Source organism: Dasypus novemcinctus, chromosome 2 (genome assembly GCF_030445035.2).
Source record: "Dasypus novemcinctus isolate mDasNov1 chromosome 2, mDasNov1.1.hap2, whole genome shotgun sequence".
NCBI lineage: Eukaryota > Metazoa > Chordata > Mammalia > Cingulata > Dasypodidae > Dasypus > Dasypus novemcinctus.
In genome coordinates, this window is record NC_080674.1 from 8,967,141 (window position 1) to 8,990,836 (window position 23,696).

General features: G+C 44.6%; 1 protein-coding gene across 2 annotated transcripts in view; it reads right to left on the minus strand.

Moving 5' to 3' along the window:
- SEMA5A (semaphorin 5A) overlaps positions 1–23,696 on the minus strand; it is a 539,903-nt gene that overhangs the window by 157,481 nt on the left and 358,726 nt on the right. For both annotated transcript variants that reach the window (XM_058306809.2, XM_058306819.1), the window contains 2 exons: positions 17,748–17,883; positions 12,634–12,838 (listed from right to left, as the gene is read on the minus strand). In XM_058306809.2, the coding sequence (XP_058162792.1) occupies positions 12,634–12,838; positions 17,748–17,883 (341 nt within the window). The remainder of the gene's footprint in view (positions 1–12,633; positions 12,839–17,747; positions 17,884–23,696) is intronic.

The following is a 23,696-nucleotide window of genomic DNA, read 5'->3' on the forward strand; positions in this document are numbered from 1 at the left end:
AGCAAAGAATCAATGCTCTCCCCTGGGCAACTCACACCCGATCAAGTTATATGATCAGCCCTAATCATTGTCATGGTGGCCGCCTGCTCCAAGGAGAGACACTCTAGAGTTCATATTAAACCTTCAAAATTGTAAGTCGCATTTAGAGATTTTGGGCAGGGAGGTTGCATGTGTGGGAATGGGGATGGGAATAATCCTAGCGATGTCCTGGGGCAGGCAGAATTCTCAGAGGCTCTCCTGGCCTCCTGGCACTGTATGCCTTCTTCCTCTTGAATGAAGACAGGAATCTGACAGTGTGTCAGTCCCATGATTAGGTTAGATGAGATGGAAACAGTGAAGGGATTCTGCAGATGTAATTAAGAGCCCCTGGGTGGATCTGACCCAATTAGGTAAAAGCCCTTAAAAGAAGGCTTTGCCCTCGCTGAGGAAAGTGGTCCTGGCAGGATGGATGAAGTAATGGTTTTGCAGGAGAAGGCCATGTGGGAAGGAACAACAGGTAGTCTCAGGGACGAGGGTGGCCTCTGCCACTCCAGCAAAAAGCTGGGGTACCTAGCCCTACAGCCACAAGGAAATGAATTCTGCCAGCAGCCAGGATGCATTTGGAGGCAGATTCCCCACTTTTAAATGGGCCACATCCTCTCTGACACCTTGACTGCCACAGGACGAGACCCTGAGCTGAGAGCCCAGCTAGGCTGTGCCCAGATTTGTAACCTCAGAAACTAGGACCATAATATAGAATATATATATATATAAAATATATATTATATATAACATAATAAATGTGTGCTGCTTTTATTTTCTTTATTTTTTTAAATGTTACATTCAAAAATACAAGAGGTTCCCATATACCCCCCAGCCCATCACCCAACTCCTCCCACATCAACCTCTTTCATCATCGTGGCACATTCATTGCATTTGGTGAATACATTTTGGAGCACTGCTGCACCACATGGATAGTGGTTTACATTGTACTTTACACTCTCCCCCAGTCCACCCAGTGGGCCATGGCAGGGCATACAATGTCCAGCATCTGTCCCTGCAGTACCACCCAGGACAACTTCAAGTCCTGAAAATGCCCTCACATCATAACTCTTCTTCCCTCTCCTTACCCTCAGCAACTACCAAGGCTACTTTCTCCACATCAATGCTACAGTTTCTTCTATTACTAGTCACAATATTCCATAGTAGAATATCAGTAAGTCCACTCTAATCCATACTCTATTCCTCCATCCTGTGGACCCTGGGATGGTTATGTCCACTCCACCTCTATATCGAGAGGGGGCTTAGATTCTACATGCATGATGGATGCAGTTCTCTTGCTTGCAATTGTGGCACTCTTGGCTCCCTGGTGTGGTGGTTGACCTTCTTCACCTCCCTGTTAGCTGGCTGGGGTAAGTCCAATAAACCAGAGGGTAGGAGTTGCAAGTCTGCTGAGGCTCAGGGCCTGGCTGTCACATAGACAGTCCAGAGATTCAGGTCTCCTGAGTTGTATGCTGCTTTTAGGTGCAAAGTTACGATAATATGTTACATGGAATTAAAAAAACAAAACAAAACAAAAAAACCACTCTCCTGAATCTCCCAGGTGACACCTTGCTGAACTCTGTGGGAAGCCCAGGGTCCCCTTCTGAGGTTCCGTGTCCTGAGCTGGAAGGACCAGGTCCTCTGTTTGGTCATTTGTGACCCCATTCTCAATAAGCAGTAAATGGTATCAGATGGCCCCTGAGCTGCAGCTTTTAACATGGCCTGGACCAGATTGTTCTGTCCATCTAAGATAATGGTAACAAGATGGACAGGTCCAGTTCTCTCCCAGGAAGGTGAAGTAAGAAATGCAGAGATGGCTGACTACTGGTGAGGGCAGCAGAAAGATGAACCCTTACATTATATAGCCCAAGGGTCTCCTCCTTACAACCTAAAGCTCCTCATTGAAATGCTCCAGAATGCTCCCCCAAGGCCTGTAAGAAGGAACTGGTTTCCCAACTGGGTGGGACCAATGGAACTCAACTGTTCCAACAGCAACAAAATGGTTCACACAAAGTCTTGGAAGAACAGAGCAGCCATGGTGGGAAGCTGGCACATTGGTGTAGGCCTGTTTGAGCAAATACAGCCATTTGGAAACCAAGGGGGCAGGGCAGTTACAGAGCTGCCGATGTAACTCTTTGGAACCCGGCTACTCTGCAGAATTGAGTTTGGGGTAAGGATTCCAGATAATGAAGCCAGAGAACAAGAAATGCAGGGGGACTGAGCCATTCATTTTAAAACATTCTTCTAATTTACAGTGGGCTTTAAGTTGAATCTGTGGGAAACACTGACACCTGACTGCATTTCCACTTGCTCTAGGTTCTCGAGTGGGTGAGTTTTCTTCCTGACACCATCACCTGACTGTGTGGAGGACTTTTTTCTGGGGGGAATCGCATTTATGTTGTCTTTCATTATGCATTTTCTGAAATAGGCTCCTTGCCTTTCCCTCTCTGACAACTAATTCATTCACTTTGTTTACAACCACAGTGAAGGTCGACAGTTTTGCACACATGAGGCTGGTTCCTGAGAGAACAGAGAGGCTGAACTTCACTCTTCCTACCCACTCGTGTGCTCTTCAGAGACTTAGCACCTCCCGGAGAGGTGGGCTGAGTCTCTGGCAGGCAACCCTAAATGACCTCTCCCCTCCTAGTCTGCTCAAGCAAATACCATGAAATGTGTTGGGTTAAACAATGGGAATTTATTATCTCATGGTTTTGAAACTGGGAAAATGTCCAAACCAAGGCATCATCAAGACAATGTTTTCTCCCCAAAGACTGTGGTGTTCTGGGACTGGCTGCTGGTGAGCCATGGCCCTTAGTGCCTCTGTCACATGGCAAGGCACATGGCAGTCTTCCCTGGTCTTTACATTCTCTTCCAGGTTCCACTGGCTTTCACCTTCTTAACTTTCCTTAGCTTTCTGTCTGTCTGTTTGAATTTCATTCCACTTATAAAAGATTGCAGTAATAGGATTAAGACCCATCCTGACTGAGGTGGGCCACATCTTAAGTAACTTCAACAGAAAGTCCTATCTACGATGGGTTCACATCTATAAGAATTGATTAAATTGAAGGACATGTTTTTTTCTGGGGTACATACCACTCTAAATAATCACATAAGTGTTTCTTGGATATTATATGGATATTGATTTACATACCCACCCAAGCACCACATTAAGATTTTAAAACTGAGAATGAGGTAATGGAAAAGGCCACAGAAGGCCATATGTCACAACTGCTTATCTGCAGATGAGATTTATTTGGTTGCTAACTACCTCAATTTTAAATATTAAATCAGCATGTGCCAAAAGGAATGTTAAGGTATGAAACTCACACAGCAACTATTCTTAATCTCTTGAAAAAGGGAGCTGAATGACTAGAATACTAAGTGCTAGAAGAAACAATACACTGGAAGATAAGAAAGCCAGAAAGGGGATGTCAGCATTTGCTGAACTAGATGCCAGTCACCAAAGTCTCAAAGAAAAGGTCTGGACTTATACAGAATATTGAAATTTTTTCTACAAGCTCATTGATGAAGTAATGCTCCTTTCTTAATTTTAATAATTATAAGTATCAGAAACTACCAAAAATGCCATGCTCTCTATTAAAAACAGAAGAGAAGAGACAGGGGGCAGGATGGAGGCATTGATCATTTTTTCTGCTCAGTAGGAGACAGCAGGTGGGGTTTCAAGGGCCCCCATCTGCCCCCACAGCATCTCCTTTCTCTTCTGATTACACTGAACCCAACCCCTCACAGCCCTCAGACCTGTCACTGGTTCAGTAATCCTGCTTTCTCACTCTGCCATTCTTTTTTCTCCATGAGACCATTCCCATCTGTTTTTGTAAGCCATAAAAAAAGCCAGAGTCATGGGGTCTAATCTGTACTCAAAAATAGTCAAGGTAGCATCTTCCAAAAAGCCACAGAAATTAAAAAGTGGATTCCAGTCTTTACCTTGCTCATCTTGGCAACCGTTAAATATGATGGATCTCATTTGTTGCCCTCGGACAGTCCCCTAATGCTTTTCTTGGCTCTCTGGGGTTTGGATTTTCTCTTCTGACTCCCCCACCACCCCACCCCACTTCCTAACTCACACCCCCCTCAGTGGTGCTCTAGTTTGCAGACTGACTTGGTTGCTCAAGTCAAGGTCTTCCTTTCCCTGGACCTCTAGATCCAGGCTCTAAATCTACATTTCAGAGGACCAGGGCCATAGTAGAATGGAAAAAGCTCTCGTCAGAGGCCCAGGGAGATGTGAGAAGCTGAGCAGCTTGAGAGAATCAACTTTCACTGGGAGGCGCGATGGAGTGGGAGGAGAAGGCAGAGGAAAATGGAAGGGCAGAAACCAGAAACATTCAATGTGTGTTTCCTGGTCAGGTGCAAAATCCTCTGGGGATGCTTATCAGGTAAAGACCCCTCACTGACCTGCACCCTCCTCCATTCTGCTCGGCTTCAAGTCCAACTCCAGGAGAGAGCCAGCCAGGCAGGTCTCCATTCCCTGATGTCCTACCCTCTCCTCCATTTGCCCAGATGGGCTTCCCCTGCCCATTCCAAGGAAAATACCATAACCTCCAAATTAATGGACACCTCATCTTTCCCAAGATCTCTAAAGTCAATGAAACCCTCCTCAGCTCCTGTTTGTTCTTCCTGCTTTACTTTCTCACCACAACTAACATTTAATATAATTGTTAATTTGGTTGTTTATATCTCCTTCTGAAACATAAGCTTATTGAAGTCAGGGAGTTGGTCTATTGTGGTTATCACTGAATTCTCCCCACATATCTCTGAAGCCACAACTCCAGTTTCCCCCATCTTAGTCAAGGTTATCTGCTAGGATCCAGGTGCCTAAACCAATATATCCAGAGTCAGTTTTGATTTTGCTCATTCACTCACCCCTTATATGTCTCTCAAACACAGGTTGACTCTGTTAATTTCTCTTCCTGGAAATACCCAAAAGCAGTGTTCCTCAACCTTTGTTTATTGTCAACCCTCCATATTCCTCCTCTGTGAACCTTTCCACTCATTTTCCCCATCACACTCCCCATGAAATTTTAATATCACTGATAAAATGTATATTTGTTAATCCACTACACATGTATTCATATTTCAGAGTAAGATGATTTTGCCACCTATGAACTAATTTTTGCCTCCCTGGGAGCAGTATCACCCCAGCTGAGATGGGAAGCTCGAGTTCATGCCACCATCCCTATCTCCTAGCCAATCCTGCCGTGCTCACCACCTCAGCAGGGTAATGCTGATAAGTGAAATAGCCCTGACTTCAGGCTGGTCTCCATTACATAATTATGAGACAGTGGCACGAACAATATCTGCTTATTATTATGAAATCTGCAGCAAATTGATACTGGTAGTATAGAAAGAAACTATGTCCAAAATGACTCTGATTAAATTCTTGTTCCTCCAAGAACTAAGTTATCTTTGAAAACATAAATCATTTTATGTTGCTTCCTATTTTTGCAAAACTTTAGGTTTTTAAAAAATTATGTTTAGATTGAAATCTGAGTTTCTAAAAATGGATACAAGGCATGGGCCACCCCTCCCTGACAACATGTATAGCAGTACAACTCTATAGGTTGTGTAAATTCTAGTCATGTGGGCTCCCTTACTGAAATTGCTCAAAACACAGAGCCTGAGGAAAGGACTAAATGCCAATGCATTGCTGGGGTGCAATCCCAGGGTCATGTGTCTGAGGGAAAAGGGAAATGAAACAAGGAAGGGTGGGGAGCAATGGTGGGCAAGGTGTTAACTGGCTGGCTACTTCTTTAGAATGAGCCACAGAGCCCAGCTGAACTTGCCTGGAATAGTCCATTGGAGGGAGCAGGGGAAGGCAAATCTCATTCCTTCCCACATCCAGTCTCTCAATAGTTGAAACTTGCCTGATGTGCACTAACGCCCTGGACTACAGGTCTACATCCTCCAGCCTGGCTGCTCAGGAAGCCAGATCCAATGCCCAGCAGTGTGGGGTGTCCTCCAAGGCCACACTGGAGGAGAGGAGGAGCCAGAGACTCTGGCCACCAGCTGACCAGTGTCACTTAGTGGAACCTCAGAAATCTATCACCAATAAAGGTAGCTAAGGCAGAGCAAATGGCTGAGGTCCAGAAAAAGGCAAGCCCAAGAGAATCTGAGGAGGTGCTCAAGACATGTCAAATCCACAGGCCTCCTTTCTGAACTCACTGCACTTCATCCAACCTCAGAGCCCTCACCTGCTTCTTGTTCTACCACCTCAAGGGTTCTTCTTCCAGTATGTAAATGGATTCTCAGCTCAGCACCCATCCTTTGTCCATGACTTCTTCTTTCCAGAGGTTTCCTTCTGATTTAATTATTCTTTGGCTAGAAATTAAGTTTTCTGTTTTTAAAGTAAAAATCACAGGTGCCATACCCTAAATTCTGCATGTACCTTTACGTTTGAAGGAATGCTTAGCCTAGAAGAAAATTATTGAGCCAAGTTTAATTCCCCTCCACTGTTTATAAACAGTGTTTTGAATTCTGGTATTGAATATTCTACTGCTTGGTATTGTTGTCTCTTTTTCCTTTTTCATTTTTTCTTCTCTTTCCCAACACTTTTCTGTTATTTGTTTAGCTAAATTTAGTCACTAAATAATTAGTCTTGTTTGTGTTTGGAGAATGAGCTCCTGGATATGCTATTGCTTGAGATTTTATGTTTGGGGTGCATCTGTCCACTTCCTTTATTTATGGCTTAGTATATTCTTGATCATTTAATTGACTGATTTTTTTCAGTCCAGCTTTTAAAGTCTTACGCAACTGAGAACATTCTGGGACCACCTGATTTTCTTTCCACATGTAGATAATTTCCTTCTGTATGCCTAAATATTTTTTGCCTTATCTATGGAATTTAAAAATGTAACCTAGCTATATCTAGTGTTCAATTATTCTGAATCAATATTTCTAAAATATGGTGTGCTTTGAAGTTTGCAAAATCAATTCTTCCTTCATTCAAGGGAAATTTCCTTCAATACTGATTTTGGGAGCAATTTTTCAGCTCCATATCCTGGGTTCTCTGATTCAGAGACATCAATCATTCTAAGGGTGCTTTGTCCTTGTCAGCCCTTCACGAGAGAATCGCCAGTATTCTCTTTTTTTTTATTTCTATGTTTGTTACTGCAATTATTGCAAATCTTTATTCTGCTACTAATTTTTGTTTTCATTTCCAGGACATTTCTAATTTAATTATTACTTTTTTGCAAGCGAAGAGGGAGCCATTTTGACCTTCCACTTCTTCCCTCGACTCTGCAAACTCTGCCTTTCAGCTCATTTTGTTTCTTTCATATCTCGGCTTTGGGTACTTACTTTATTGCTGTGCTCGTTTGTTGTTTCTTCCCTGTAGAGCAGAGTAACTTTGTGGTGAGTTTATTTTTGTTCCTTGGATGATGAATTCTGGTCTACTTGTCTGCAGCCTCAAGTCAAGGAGGGGTGGGTGCGTGGGGGGCAGAGGTGCAGTGCCAGAGCAGGGGTGCAGGAAAGGCTCAGGCTCTCTTGTTGAGGGTCCGTTTTCTGAGATTTCTGACTACTATGTTGTCCAGGTAGGGGTCTTGGGAGTGCGACAGGGCAAGCTGCTAGCCTTGGGGCAAACACTCATCAATCTGATCAGCTGAAAGGAGGAAGGTCTGTGTGAACAAACGCCCCTTTGGGGTCATCTGTTATCTGCTCGGAATTTTCTATGCGGGTTTAACAATTTCAAAATGAAAAAAAAAAATTAGAAATGTGTGAAGCTGTTTTCCTCCTGTTTGTTTCTTTAGCTTCTGGCAAAGGCTTTTATATAAATGCTTAGGAAAAATCCCTTGACTAAACACATGTTCAATAAAACATGCTATCGAAAGTCAAAAGGAGGGGTAGTTTTTTGACATCTTTATTAAGATGTAATTAACATACCAAAAGATTCACCCATTAATTTTAGGATATTCTGAGTTGTGCACCCATCCCCACAGTCTAAGTTTAGAATATTTGCATCGCCCAAAAAGAGAAATCTCCATTCCCTTTAGCAGCCAGTCCTCATTTTCTCCCAAACATCCTTTACCCCAAACCGTAAGCAAACACTAATCTACTTTCAGTCCCATGGATTTGGCTATTCTGGACATTTTATGTAAATGGATTCATATAATATATAGCTTTTCGTGTCTGGCTTCTTTCATTTAGTGTAATGGTTTCAAGGTTCGCCCATATTGTATGTAGCACATATTAGTACTTCATTCCATTTCATTGCCAAGTAATATTCCATTGTAGGATATACCACATTTTGTTTAGCCTTTCATCAGTTGATAGAGATGGGTATTGTTTATACATCTTGGTAATGGTGAATAAAGCCGCTATGAGCATTTGTGTACAAGTTGTGTTTTTGCTTCTTGTGGGCATATACCTAGGAGTGGAATTGCAGTCTTACACAGTGATGCTTAAAATACTCAACAAGTAAATCATACCAGCAACTCCTGAAATGAATAGTACACGTGTCTGTTAGGCTAAGATCAGATATCAGCTGTTCTGTCAAATCACAAAAAAGGAGGAAACAGTCTTTTGATGCTGGTGCTCAACCACAGAGAGAGGCCAAGTACACATGCACACAGAGTCTGGGTCAGGAAAGTCATTAGTTCATCTGGAATGGTGGTACTCAAAGATGATCCAGGAACCCACAGCATCAAGTTCATGTGGGAGGGGCGGCGGACTTGGCCCAGTGGTTAGGGCATCCGTCTACCACATGGGAGGTCAGCGGTTCAAACCCCGGGCCTCCTTGACCCATGTGGAGCTGGCCCATGCGCAGTGCTGATGTGTGCAAGGAGTGCCGTGCCACGCAGGGGTGTCCCCCGCATGGGGGAGCCCCACACACAAAGAGTGCGCCCCATAAGGAGAGCCGCCCAGCGCGAAAGAAAGTGCAGCCTGCCCAGGAATGGTGCCGCACACACGGAGAGCTGACACAAGATGATGCAACAAAAAGAAATACAGATTCCCGTGCTGCTGACAACAACAGAAGCGGACAAAGAATATGATGCAGCAAATAGACACAGAGAACAGACAACCTGGGGTGGGGGGGTGGCATGGGCAGAGGAGAGAGAAGTAAATAAATAAATCTTAATTAAAAAAAAAGTTCATGTGGGAGCCTGTTAGAGATGCAAATATGCAAGTTCTCTGTACTCAATCAGTTAGGGTAAGGAATGTCGATTTCTCTGCTGATGAATCTTTCCATGCTCAAGTTTAGCAAGTACTGGTATAAACAATGCACCAGAAATCATAAAGGTTTGGATTCAGGAAATACATAGAGATGGAAAAACAAAACAAATGGGTATCAGGAGTGGGTGCAAATCTAGAGGATGTGGTGCCTGAGCAAGAGGGGTAGGACATTGAGTAAGAAGAATTGTGTGGAATAAAGATATACAACACATTAGACACACTGAAATTGAGGTAAAGTAAAAATAAAACTGATGTATCTCAAAACGGAAGAGATGGTAGAGGCCATGAGCTGGAACGGCGGCTTCAGGGAGGTGACGTGGAAGTAGTAAGCAGAGGCCGGAGCTGAGGCAGAAAAAGCAGTTGATGGGGAGGAGGGAGAAGAGAAGAACAGAGTCTTCAAAACCAGGTTAGAAAAAGATGCCAGAAGAGTCGAATGGCCAACGCAAATCTAATTTAGTCTTTGTCTCGTGGAACAGAACAGTTATTTGGATATGTCAGTAGCTTAGAGACTTCTAGTCATCCATATCCTAAAGCAGCTACTATCGGCCATTTTGCCTCTTGCTCTAAGGGAAAAGAGCGTCAAAGAAATAAGATGCAAACGTATAAACATGGGCTTGGCCCAAATAATGATGTCTAGCCCCCTGGATTTCCAGTAGGAGAGAAAGGGGAGGGGTGGCAAGAAAAGAGTTGCGGTGTGGAGAAGAGACTGTTTGGTCGGTTGGGTGGTGAGAGGCAGGGGTTACCACCCGAGCTGCAAGGTGCAGTTCAACTGCACAATCAACAGGGGTCTATTTCATTTTCATTTTTAGCTACTCCTGAAAATGCTAAACGCTTATGTCATTGCCAGGTTTTCTCCAATTTGTATTTATAATCAAAGAGAGAGAAAATAAATGTATCATCAAACTTGGGTTCCTTTTTCTAAAGACCACCCCCCAAATATCAAACTGACACTACTGGATATTCAGGAAGGGCTCCAGCTTTACATTTACCAGCTACATAGGCTGCCAGTTGAGTGTTTATTAATTTTTTTGCACAAAAAATAGATCAGATGCAAGCAGACTCTAAGGACTGCAGGCACACTTGCGCAACATTACTTTAACACCCATGCAGGTGAACATACCCGGTTTGCCTTGATGTAACTCTACAGGGTCAAGGTATACATCAGAGGCTGCACAGATGCAGCCTTTTGAATTCCAGAAATCAAAATAGGTAATTGTTGATACTCCTACTTGTCAAAAGTCCTTCCATTCCTTGCAGGTCTGGCTAAAACAGACTGACCCTTTTGTATATTCTTTCTAATATTCCAGTCTTACATTTTAATTCCTCGGAAAGAAAGAAGCAGGGTGTATGCTGGATACTTAAAAAATGATATCTTTTTTTTTTTTTTAAAGATTTATTTTTATTTATTTAATTCCCCCCCCTCCCCCGGTTGTCTGTTCTCTGTGTCTATTTGCTGCGTCTTGTTTCTTTGTCTGCTTCTGTTGTCGTCAGCGGCATGGGAAGTGTGGGCGGCGCCATTCCTGGGCAGGCTGCACTTTCTCTCGTGCTGGGCGGCTCTCCTTACGGGTGCACTCCTTGCACGTGGGGCTCCGCTACGCGGGGGACACCCCTGTGTGGCAGGGCACTCCTTGCGCGCATCAGCACTGCGCATGGGCCAGCTCCACACGGGTCAAGGAGGCCCAGGGTTTGAACCGCGGACCTCCCATGTGGTAGACGGACACCCTAACCACTGGGCCAAAGTCAAAAACGATATCCTTTTAAACTCAATTTTATTCTGACTTAAAACTTGCCAAAGATGATATCTCCAAAATGCATTGAAGTGTTGTAATCGTTCAGTGAAAAGTTCCAGAAGTTAAGACTTGAGACATGAAACTCTTAATTTATCGTGGTGCGGAAGTTAGAATTGTCCAGCTAGTCTGAACAAACTCAAATACCATCTATGTGCTCAGCGGCCACTGGAACTGTATGCGTGCCTGCCCCGAGCCATTGCACGCTGCTGGAAGCAGGGCTCTAACTCTAGGACCTGGTGCATCACAGTTGTCTCCTCCTGGGCGGTGCCTTCAGCTGCAGCAAACTGCTCCTCCCCTGGAGCTGAACAAACGACTGCAGAGTGAGGAACTGAAACTGCAGATTTCTAGATTTGTACGCCATCTTTGCTGATAATCCCAACGTCTATTTGAGTAGACAGCAGCCTGATGATACGTGCCACATTTTAATTTGTAAATAGGAAATTAAAACAAAGGATAAAACCAGGGAAGCGGACTTGACCCAATAGATAGGGCATCCATCTACCACATGGGAGGTCCAAGGTTCAAACCCCGGGCCTCCTGACTCTTGTGAAGCTGACCCACACGCAGTGCTGATGTGCACAAGGAGTGCCCTGCCACACAGGGGTGTCCCTGTGCAGGGAAGCCACAAGCGCAAGGAGTACACCCGGTAAGGAGAGCTGCCCAGTGCGAAAGAAAGTTCAGCCTGCTCAGGCGCCACACACACGGAGAGCTGACACAACAAGATGACACAACATGTCAGTTGCTGCTTACAACAACAGAATCGGACAAAAGAACACGCAGAGAATGAACACGAACAGACAACTGGGGCAGGGAAGGGGAGAGAAATAAATAAAAATAAATCTTTAAAAAACAAAAAGATAAAACCAGGAAATGGAACAACATGAGACTCTGTGAGATACATCTGCCAAATGGCATGTAATATATGATCATCACATGCTGATCTACGGAGCTGGACACAACCCATCAGACAACCTGGGGTCCCTGCTGCTGCTGGGCCCAACCTGACCCCCTCATTCTAGTGTACCCACTAATCCCTTCATCTCAGCTCACAGGAGAGTCCACGCATTAGAATGCACCCGAGGACAAGCAGCCACACCTTGAGGTCACTAAATCAGACGCTGACAATCAAACTTCTAGATGATGTTGTTGACATTTTTAGAAACAGAAACTCTGTTATTTATGCCCAAGGAAATAGTCCTAGCAAGGTTTCCATGGACCATCCTACAATAGGAATATTCTGCTGTGATTGCTGATTTTGAACCAACCAGAAATCACTACGACCATCCCGGTAGAATATTTCACCTGACCATGGCTTCCCCGAAGCATTCCATTGCGTCCAGTTATCCAAATTAAAATGGTCTTGCTCAAGGACTTACTTTAAGAATAGATAAGTAGCAGTAGTCAAGAAACGAGGTGCTTTCCTTCTAATTAAAATTATGACTAATGTAGAATGAACACAGAGTGAAATTATGATTTCTAAAACTGCGCCCCGAAGATGAAAAGGACGAGGGAGCACTGTGGGGGTTGCTGGTTGTGAAGAAAGGCCCAGAGCTTAAACTGCAAGTGCATGTTTAGAATTCAAAACCTGAAACCTGAAGATGATGGGGAAGTCCTTGGAGGAGGGGAAAGCTCCTACCTGTGGCCAAATAGATGATGTGGACAAGCACGTCCCTGCCCTGCACCACGTCCACGGCCACGTGGGAGAAGCGGCTGTTGTCCTCCATGAAGGCAGGCACTGGGGTCACGGGCTGCACCACCTCGTGCATCAGGATGAATTTCTGGGCATCCTGCAGGTTCCTCTGCGTCAGGTTCACGTACAGGCCCTGGTCCACGGTGCCGCACTGCAAGGAAAGCGCAGGTCTGACCGCAGCCAACCACCCTGGGCCCCCAGCTGATCCCCATCAACCCTGCTGAAACAGAACAAGCCACGGCCAGGACTGAAGGAGGCATGACCATGTGCTTCTGCATGAACCCAGAGTCCTCGGGCTCACAGTCCTGTCCGTCTTAGATTTGAACTCGTCTCATTTGGCAAGCCTCTCCACTGTCTTATAAAGAGAAATGATCATAAATGACCTAAGTGAGAAAATAGAGAGTAAAAGGAACTGTTGACTTTAATTTGAAGGGCACATACAGAAAAACACTGCTCAGCACCTGCTGTGTCACCTGGGAGCTATTTATCTAAGGGCAAACTATTGTACCTGTCTCAAGAATCAGGAATCCAAACTGAAAATGTAGCCATCAGGAGCAGCAAATGGATTTACTCCATTGCCGATTGGAGCCATGGGCCCATTGGCAATACAGAGACTCCCTGGAGATATAATTAGGCCATTCTAATCTGCAAAGCATGTCATATTAGTTTGTTATTCTTCTCACGGACTATTATAAAAACTATACTGGCCTTATTGCTTTTAACACACAATCCAAGTTAGAAGAAATAGAAAAACTTGTCTAGGGTTTGGGAATCTGAGAAATCACATGGCAAGTTTGCAAGAAGGAAGGAAGGGAGGGGGAAAGGGAGAGAGGGAGGGGGAAAGGGAGGGGGAAAGGGAGAGAGAGAGGAAGGAGGAAGGACCATGATATTTTTAGGAAGAAGATGAATCTGGAATATGCAGAAAAAAATTAAGGCCTGAAAATTGCTGAGAATGAAATTCAGAGCTGTGTTGAGAGGCTGGCTGGTGTCCTGTAGCAGGAGGTAGAAAGAGGGGTTGGGAAGGAAGCAAAGCTCTCCTGCACCAGAGGACAGACTCAGAAAGTCTCCATCAACCTGCTTCATCTCTTTCCATAAACTTTAAGTCCTGGTACAAATAATGACTGATGCTCAGCAGAACTTCATGTAAGTGGGTTTGATAGAAATGAATTTCCATGCCCAGACCACCTGAAAGTGCCATTCATAGCATGCCACTCTAATACCGGGCCTTATAGCATGTTAGAGGTGCAAAGTGTAAGGATGGAAATTGCGTTTTTAAAGGAGATGATATTTTTGCAGCATTTGATAAAATGCCCTACATGCCACAAAATCAGACGACTATTGTAGAATAACAGAATCTTGGCATGAAATGGATTTTACAGGTCGAGTTCACTGCTTAATGTCACACCACTGCAATGGCATCCCATGTCCCAGATGGAGGGTGGTGTGAGGTCAGGCGGATCTCTGCCCTGGAACCCATGATCTGGATTCAAATCCAGCTCCAGCGTTCAGGTGAGGCCTCACCTGCCAGCCTGCACCTTTACCTATAAAACAATTTACTTGCCAGGGCTATTGTGAGACCATCTGGGATACTCAGGGGAAAGCGATTGCTAATTAATGGAAAACTTTATGTGCCTGGCACAGAGAAGCCTTTGGACAAGTGGTAAATGGCAAATGAAGTAGGACAGCAGGTTTCCAAGCCAGGGAATGAGTAAACAAATGAAGGCAGATCAATGAAGGCATATATAAGCAGTTACTATGGGGTGTGGCTAGGATATTTCTCATGATTTTCATACTGAATACTAACACTTGGAGGACAGGGCCATCGTATGCCACCAATGTTTTTAAAAATGAACGCAAGCTCTACTGGGCTCAGTCTGAAGCCTAAACAGGTGAGTTCTAGTTTTGAGAGTGGTTGGTTTATTCCTCCTGAAACCACTGCCAGTTAGCTCTCTGCCTGCTGGGTGAAGTGTGCCCATGGGTCTTGTTTCGCATATATGGTGTTGGAAAAACCAAGGAGATGTAACATAAAAATGAGACCCTCTTATTGCTCTTGAAGAATTGGGAGGCCTCTGGGGGCCGGAACTGCCTAGCCAGAGTTCTTCCCATTCCTTGTCCACTCTTGGGCCACACACCTCATTTAAATCGCCTTTCTCTGTTTTAAGAACTAGTTTGAAGTAGACTCTGAAACTTCTTGGTTGCCTTTGCCAGCCTATTATGAGTATCACACCCAAGGATTCTTTTTCAAATATTTTGAAAGCTATTTCAATTTCTAGTGTGTTAATTTAATGCTTTATTGGATTATACGTATCCTGCCAAGCTTTTTAACTGGCTCGAAATCTTCTAGCCCAGCCTTCCACACTGAGCTCCTGCAGGGTCTATATTGGGCTCTGTATGATCGATTCCCTGACACTGCAGACAAAAGCAATAAGAATCATAAAAACGGGAGTGGGTGTAGCCTGCCTCCCATGTACAAGGTCTCGGATTCAATCCCTGGCACCTCCTCAAAAAAAAAGGTCCACAGTTACCTCGCCTCAGGCTGAGAGTCACAGACCTTAAGGGATCCCTTTAGCCCCTCACTTCCTGGTTCCCTCCAGGATTCCCACAAACTTGCATTGTAGATCAAAGGGCCCTGACGAACATGGCCAAATCTCTGAGCTTCCAATCAAGACCTTCCATTTGCTTGACCATTCTGGAGGACTTGTGTTTCCATTTTGGCTCTATCAGTTCAATGCACAGAATATTCCAGATCCTGACATACCACATCTGTGCTGCTGGGGAAAGGGTAATATTTTATTTCAGTGTCTGATGCATTTCCTAGTGGGGCTCAGGGTTTGGATGACTTTGTGGGTGGCAAAGGGTAACTGGCTGCCCCTTCATAGCACCCCCTACGGGGAATGCTAGGTTGAGGCTGATAAGCCTAAGGAATAGTTTGTTGTTGTTTTGCTTTTGTTTTTAAGGAGAGTTCCATATTATTTCTTGAAAAATATAAGATTTCCTTCCTACCTCACACTCCTCCCTGTACCTAAGTCCTTTCTCTGCTCCTCTACTGAATTAGAAACTTCTAGTGTACATGTGCTGCATAAAATGCCAGGTGTCAGACAAACAAGAATAGGAAAAAAAAAATTCTAGCCACGTCTCAGTGATGGTCACTGCAAACATCATACACTTTATGCATGTCTGATGGAGGAATCCTTAGCTCAAAACCTATCCCCACTCTCTGGCAGTCAGCTTGACCTCGTGAATGTATGTGAGCAGCACATCTAATCCACGGTGCCTATCGGATACAGTGAAACCAAAGGAAAGACGTGGTAAGTATTTTTATCTGGAATTGATATAAAGATCCACCATAATCTATAACTGCAATTTTCTGCAAGTCTTCAAATCTACCCAAAGTAGGCAAGCCCAGATAAGCAAGCTTCCTACCTAAAAAGCATGCCAAAAGCCTGTGCTCCTTGCTCACTATCCTGCAAGATCCTGCCTCATGGCACAAACTCGAATAAGTCAGGGTGACACTGGCCTTCTAAAGCCAGACACTCATGGCCTTAGTACATGAGGGGATTTGCTGTGTCCCACTGCTTTACCAGATGGAGGGGCCAAAATCACCTGCTGCCTGAGCTGGCAGGGACCATAAAGTTACCTGTGCTAATTCCATTCACTGTGAAAAATTTTTCAATAAAAACAAGTTAAAAGTAGACAATAAATGTAACAAACAGGACAGTAATTTTTAAGTTAAATCCTCCAGGATTTTGCAATGGGCTTACTTAAAGGGAAAGATCTATCTAACCTTTAGGATTTACAAAGGATCTCCATAAGTGGTTATATTTCACCCCCAAGGGTGGAATTTAGGTACAGAGACTCAACCAAGAGGCAAAGAGGATCAGTACTCAGCCAATAATTTTATAAACTGTATATGTCATTCAACACAGTCAGTACTTTGTGTTTCTTTTCCACTAAGCTGTTAGCTTGCCTGGCCCAGAATATGAATTGCCAGGACCGAATTTTCTTAGTGGCAAAGCAACGATAATAAGGATCCATCTTATCACTCCGTCTCCAGCTAACGATGCTGCGGTGAGAAGGAAATGGGACACAGCCTACCCAGCATTCTGGACTCTGAGGGATAGTGGTTATTAGTGGGCAGAGTTGGGGACTTCATACAAGTCCTGGGTTGGAGTCGCAGCTCAGCCTCTTACAGGCTGTGTGGCTGTGCCCACATATCTGGCCTGAGGCTCAGTGTTCTTCTGGAAGTGGGGAGGCTTTATCTGTTGCCCAGTGGCCAGCAGAAGAGATGATGTACATGGAGCACCTAACAGTGTCCACTACCTGGCGGTGCAAAACCTTTCAATCACCCTGATGATAATTATATGAAAGATCTTGGAGAAAGGAAGCCCTTGAGGGAAGCCTGCCCAGTGAATGAATTGAATAGCTGGTCGAGCCAACAGGAGCAAATCACTGAATTCTTTGGGTGTCAGGTTGTTCTGAAAATTGTTAGGAGGGAGTAGATGCCCGTGAGAGCTGGAACATCCTGTAATTTTGTGATTTATAGACGAACGACCTCCATCTTTTCTTCTTTCCCCCAGCTGCCCGTATAGCCCCCCATTCACCCTAGCAGGAAATCATGCCCACATGGGGCAAATAGAACTCTAATTCCATTTGTGTGTCTCCGACACTTTGTACCCTGGGCCCCATTCATTACAGCCTCATTCATTAGGGATCAGATTCTGGGAACACAGAATCCACCATCATTAGAACTAATTGGAGCTTGGATTCCTAACCCATTGCAGAAAGCTGGCCTTTTGCAGTCCAGCTGCAGGCGTCAGCACTGACAAAAGGCCCCCTTAGCTATCCGGCGCCCCAGCTGACAAAAGGCCAGGTCTATTTACATCAGCAGCACTGAGTGTGGGACTCTGAGTCCAGGACTGGGGTACCTCTCAGTTGTGCTGGTCATGGCCTGGGGACTTCAGTTTTCCCAGTATTGCCTACACAAGGTTTCCCGTTCTTTATTGGACGGGCTGTGTGGAGGGGGTAAGTCTGGACCAGTGTCCCCTGGCCCCCAAAATTACCTGGAAGTTGGGGTTGGGGTTAGGATAGGGCAGCCAGGCGGAGCGCGAGTTCTCCTGGTACTTGAAGGGTCCGTTGAAGGCCTGCGAGATGGCGCTCAGGTTGAAGACGCACACGGCCGAGGCGGCAATGCTGTTCCTGGGGAGCCAAGGGGAGAGGGGGGGGAGCCGGTCAGAGAGCCCCACCACGACAGTGCCCTCAGCAGTGGTGCCCTGAAAGAATTCTCCGGAGAGCTCCAGGTCCCAGCTGCCTCGACATCCCAGAGGGATGGCGTGCATGCAGGAGTGCTTCCTGGTTACTCCTGTGTGGAAGCATAAACACAGCAGTCTAGAAACAAGGAAAATAGCAAGTGCTGTCACCTGTAATCCCTCCAGAATGGATTAATTCATTCAGCCACACCAGAGGCAGCAGAGGGAATTTAAGGAGCTCTACGTCATGCCTTTTAAGTTCTGGAAGGAAAAGACTTCCAGAGAAGGGAGCCTCTCCTCAGTTGAGAGCATTATCTTTTCCACCCATTTATCCGGCAGTGGGGTTTGCTTTTTATTTTAACTTTAAAATCCCAGATGCTTCCATTTATGTGCTATCCTTTGAAAAATCAAATGGAAAATATTTTTTAAAAAGTCCCTGCCAGAGGGGTGTCAATGATGGGAGATACATGGGAGGAAGCTCATCTGGGCATACATATAAGGCACATGAATGTGTTCAGATATTCATGGGGCATCATCACGGTGGGTGGAGATTCACACAACAGCCTAAGAAATATCTGGGGAGCTCTGCCACATTCTCTAATGGATCAGCAAGAAGCCCCCGAGTACAGAGGCAATGACTAGTGAAGGAGAATGGTCCTTTGAATGACCCTTGATATTGATGACTGTGTGTATGAACCAGTCAGGAAATTGAAACTTAGCCTAGTATAATAGGGTGCCTAACAATTGCCTCCTGGAAGCCTCCTTTTTGCTCAAATATGGCCTCTCTCTGAACACAGCATATAAATACATGACCTTCCCCCCAGTGTGGGACATGACTCCTAGGGATGAGCCTCTCTGGCACTGAGGGATTACTACCAAGCACCAACTAGCAATAGAACTGAAAAAAGATTTTGACCAAAAAGGGGGAAAGATAAAGACATATGAGTTTATATGGCTAAGAAACTTCAAAGTGAGCTGGGAAGTAATTCCAGAGGTTATGCTTATGCATGTCTCAGCAGGATCTCACTGACTGCCAAGTAGATACTTCTCCAAAGAGAAGGGCTCCTGAGGGCTCTGAAGACATCCAGACACTATAGCCAGGGCAGAGAGCTCAGGAGTTTGGTGCCTTGACAGTGGGCACTACTTTGGAATTTATGCTCCCTAGCGTAACAGAGCTGGACTCAGTTGTGTTTTCCCTACACATGGTTCTTCTGTCCTTCTATATGAACCTATAATTAGTACTAGACTTGGCAGGTGTATGTCTAGAAGACTTAAATCTCTGGGCTTTCCATGTGCCAGCCGAGCCCTGAATCTCAACAGAATGGCAACACTTACTTTCCAGTTCATTGGTCTCACCCAGGACAATTAACAAGGAGATGATGTTGGACAACAATCATACCAAGGAACCAAGAGAGCCTACAACTGCAAGCAAGAAAAAGCCCTATCCATCTACCCATGGGATTGTAGCCCCCTCTCAATTAGAGGTGGAGTGGTCATCACCATCCCAGAATCCTCAGGATTGGGGAATGAACTATCGACTAAAGTAGACTTACTGGTATTCTACTGTAGACCTTTTGTTATCCTAGCAATGGAAGAAATTATGTCATCGATGTGGAGGAAGTGGTCACTAGAGGCTCTGAGAGCAAGGAAGGAAAAAAACAGGTGTAATATGGGGACATTTTCAGAACTTGGGAATTGTCCTGTATGATACTGCAACAACAGATGCAGGCCAATGTATATCTTGTCATAACCTACAGAATTGTGTGGGAAAAAGTGTAAACTACCATGTAAACTTTAATCCACACTTAGTGGCAATGCTCCAAAATGTATTAATCAATTGCAATGAATGTACCTCACTAAAAATGAATGAATTAATTAAAAGCAGGGATGTGACAATACCCTAGACATACGGAGTAAGTGCAACCAGTTTATTAAATTTGATACATGGAATAAAAGCAGAAAAATGGAAAGGATCTATGATGAAAAGGCCAACAGGTACTTGAGCATATAGTTTCCTGAACTATATAGTTGGGGTTTAGATCTTATCATATAGGTTGAGGGAGGTGCTAAATGGGATCAAGTATTGATAAAGGAAACATCTGTTCAGTCTTGCGTATGTGTTTGTGGGTCTGATTCTAGCATGCTCCTAAGCCTACTCATGTCTTAAACACCACTGTACTTGCTAAGTGAGTCCAGTTTGATACTCATTCAAATGATGTTATACTGTGATAATAATGAGCAAGGCTGATTACCAGTCCCATTCTGTAAATAATCAATAAATGTCTTTCCAAATAATTTTTAATTTGGAAGAATACTTCCTCTTGGTTCTATGTCAATTCCCAGTTGGGGAGCTCCACTACAGAGAGAGTCAGATCTCTCCCTTGTCTCACACATTATTAAATTCATTCCCAAAATAGACTCTTATTGGTGGTCTATGTTTCCTCTTCCACAGTAAAATCTTTATATGTTTTATGTAACCAGTCCATACAAACATATTGTCATTCAAATCAAGTTTTTAGTATGGGAATATGATACTATAAGAGGAAATAAATATGATCATAATGAAAAAAAAGTCCCTGCCAGAGACCCTTAATATATAATAATAGTTGTTTTTTTTTAATTGAAGAATTGTTTCAAATTCAAAAGTTCAGAGAGAAAGAGTGGGCTCAGCACTGCCATCTGAAATCTTGAAGCACTGGATCAGAATTCACACCCTGCTGACAGGAGAGGATGTGAGAGGTCCTCAGGAGTTGACTGCCCTTTGCTAAGCGTGGAAAAAGGAAAAGATTTTTTGTTGAGTTAATCTGCATTTTGTACTCAGCTGTAATTCTAAAGCAGAAAATGGGGAGGGAGGTCTTATGTTTTCATATTAATGCTCTGAGCCAATATTATGCCCACTTCTTAACCACTATTTTCCTGCATTAAAGGAAAAAGAACAGATACTCCATCATAGAAAAGACCCACCTTACCTTTCTTTTATTGGACAAACACTTAATACGTGCTAGACACTATTCTAAAGGCTGTTCAAATTCCAATTCATTTAGTCTTCCTAAGGCCAGGGAACTCACAGAGGAGATGACACACAGGGAGGTCAAGACACTTGCCCAAAGCCACCCAGAGGAGCTGCCAGGCAGGCTCCGAAGACCTAGCTTTTAGACTTTCTGTGAGAGCTCAGTGCGAAGTGGACAGTGCTGAAAATCACCCCCATGGAAAGGTCAAGGTGGTGAGAGCAGGATGGTGGGTTTCCCCAGACAGGTCCAGCAGGCAGTGTATCTCCAGTGGCAGTGCACAGGGCATGGCCATTTCTACTCTTCTTTTCATTACCCTTGGAAAGGAAGAACAGGAAAGTCAAGAAACAAGTGCAAGGAGAAATTAGGCTTCCAACATCCAAGTGGACTTTAACATGGAAAACAACTGTGCTAGAGAGAGAATGACCACATGTGGCAGGAGGATGCGGCTGGCCTTGGGAGAGGCACAGAGACAGTCAAAGGTATGATTGTAAATAGCCATCCTTGATAAGACATCATCCTCTGCCCTCTGCATAGCACATGATGGAGATGATCTTACTTCTCACAATCCAGATCCTGACACCCACCTGACTTCACAGATAAGCAAACAGAGGCCCAGGGAGGTAATTTAGCTAAAGTCTCAGGCTGAGGGGAAAAGAAGCAGGATCTGTGCCCAGGTACGTGGCCCCAGAGACCAAGCCTTGACCACATGGCCACACCGTGTCCCAGAAAGGAAGAACCTGATGCTCTTCCTGTTTGCACCACATTTTCTCCCTTCCCTTTGTTCACCAGCTGTAAACAAAGCTGGTTTCCATCTCACTGTCAGCTCAGGGTCTCCCCTGGACACCCCAGTGGCTGCCAGTCTGAGCATCACTCACACAATTTAGGGGAACACCTCTTCCCAACCCCTGGAGAGCACCTCATCATGGATGTAGCCCCGTCCACCCTCTGCCACTTGCTTACAGTGTTCCTGGAGGTGTGAAGAGCACCACTCCGCCCCTCCCCCTCTACGGGGATAGTCTTACCTACTGGGAGGACATATATGCCTTCTGCTCCATGGTCTCTGTCAGGCAGGCAGATGAAGCCTGCCCAGCCTAGACTATCAGGACCTTGTGTATATGTCTGCAATGTTGGGTCAATATCAATGTCCATATTGAGACCTAGAACTTGTGCCCCAATCTGGCCTCTATCAGTAATCACAGCCATATGGTTACATTCATTTTAATGCTGTTTTATTTCTCAAATTGTTTAGAGCCAGATGGGGACGAGTGGTGCCAGGAGTGGTGAGGGACTGAGCCTTTTGCTTAAACCTACCTGAGTAACCAATAAATAAGTAGAAAAGTCCCTCCTAAGTTCTTTATCTCTTTAGGAAGGAAGAGCAAACAAAGCTGTCACTCTTTCCCCACTACAACCTTACCCTCTGAGAGCTACCACCTTTAAATATCCAGGGAAGAAGGGCAACGCCTTCAGGGACTCCACCACGGTCATATGCCATTTCCTGCCCAGTGGGTGACCAAACCAGAATAAGCTGTGGGTACAGGAAGAGTCAGCACAGGTACCTTTACCCCCCTCCACCCAGCACAAAGTCCAGATGAATGTTCAGGAGGAATCCTGAAGTCTGACCCAAGACCTCCAAAAGCTCAGTCAAGGTATTTTATAATCATCAGTTTGAAGCCAGTTTTGTCAGGACTGTGGTCAACTGCTGACTGGATAAGCTCATGGCTGACTCATGGATCACCCTTAATGGTATGGACCCGTTGTAGAACTGGAGCAGATTGATGAGATTTTTCCAACTATCTACACTGACCATTCACCATCTTGGTGTGGCTCAGACATGCTTCTAATAAAACTTTTGAAGTTGTTCTATTTTTCCCACAGCCAGAGCAATGAATCGGTAAGTGAGTCAAGCTCCCACAGTGTGCTAAATTGATGTCACCTGAGCCACTGAACATTTATCTTGTACAGCTCACATTTTTTCTTAAACAAGATTTTAGAGAGCAAATCAACTTCAGAAACTGTACATTGATTTTTTTTTTTTTAGGGAAACTTATCAAGAAGGTAAAATAAGTTCTAGGGTTGAAAAACCAGATGTGCAACAATAAAGAAGACACGGTCAGATGGGGTGCAGGGAGGGTTGCCATCCATTGCAGCCTCATTTTTCTAACTTCTTGTCAGGAAGAAGACTCTTTATAGAGTAAATCTTATTATCAATGGGAAGTTAACACATAAATTCAGCAGTGGGAAGAGCAGACAGGAAAGGGTAAAACAGGGCAGTAAGTTGCAGATAAAATGACTCTTTAGAAATGCAATTCATAGGCAGGATCCTGATGCTGAAGAGATGAAGTAGTAAATTAAAAATACTTAGGAAGCAGGGCAGACATCAGAGGGAGACTCTCTTAGTTTCCTCGGGCTGCTCTAACAAAGCCCCACAAATGGGGTTGCTTCAAACGACAGAAATGCATAATCCCAGGAGTCTGAAATGTGTAGGGAGACTCCTTCCCTGCCTTCTGCAAGCTTCTGGTGGGTTCCTGGCAATTCTTGGGCTTCAACATGTGTTGTGGTAGTCACTTGGCCTCCTCCCCTGTAGTAATGTCTGTCCCGTTTTTATTAGGATGCCAATCCTGTAGGGCTGGGACTCACCCTAGCCCCATGGGCTCATCTTCTCTAATCACAAGGACCCTATTTCCAAATAAGGTCCCATTCACAAGACTGGGTTTAGGACTGAACACGTCTTTTTTGGGGAATGTACTTCAAC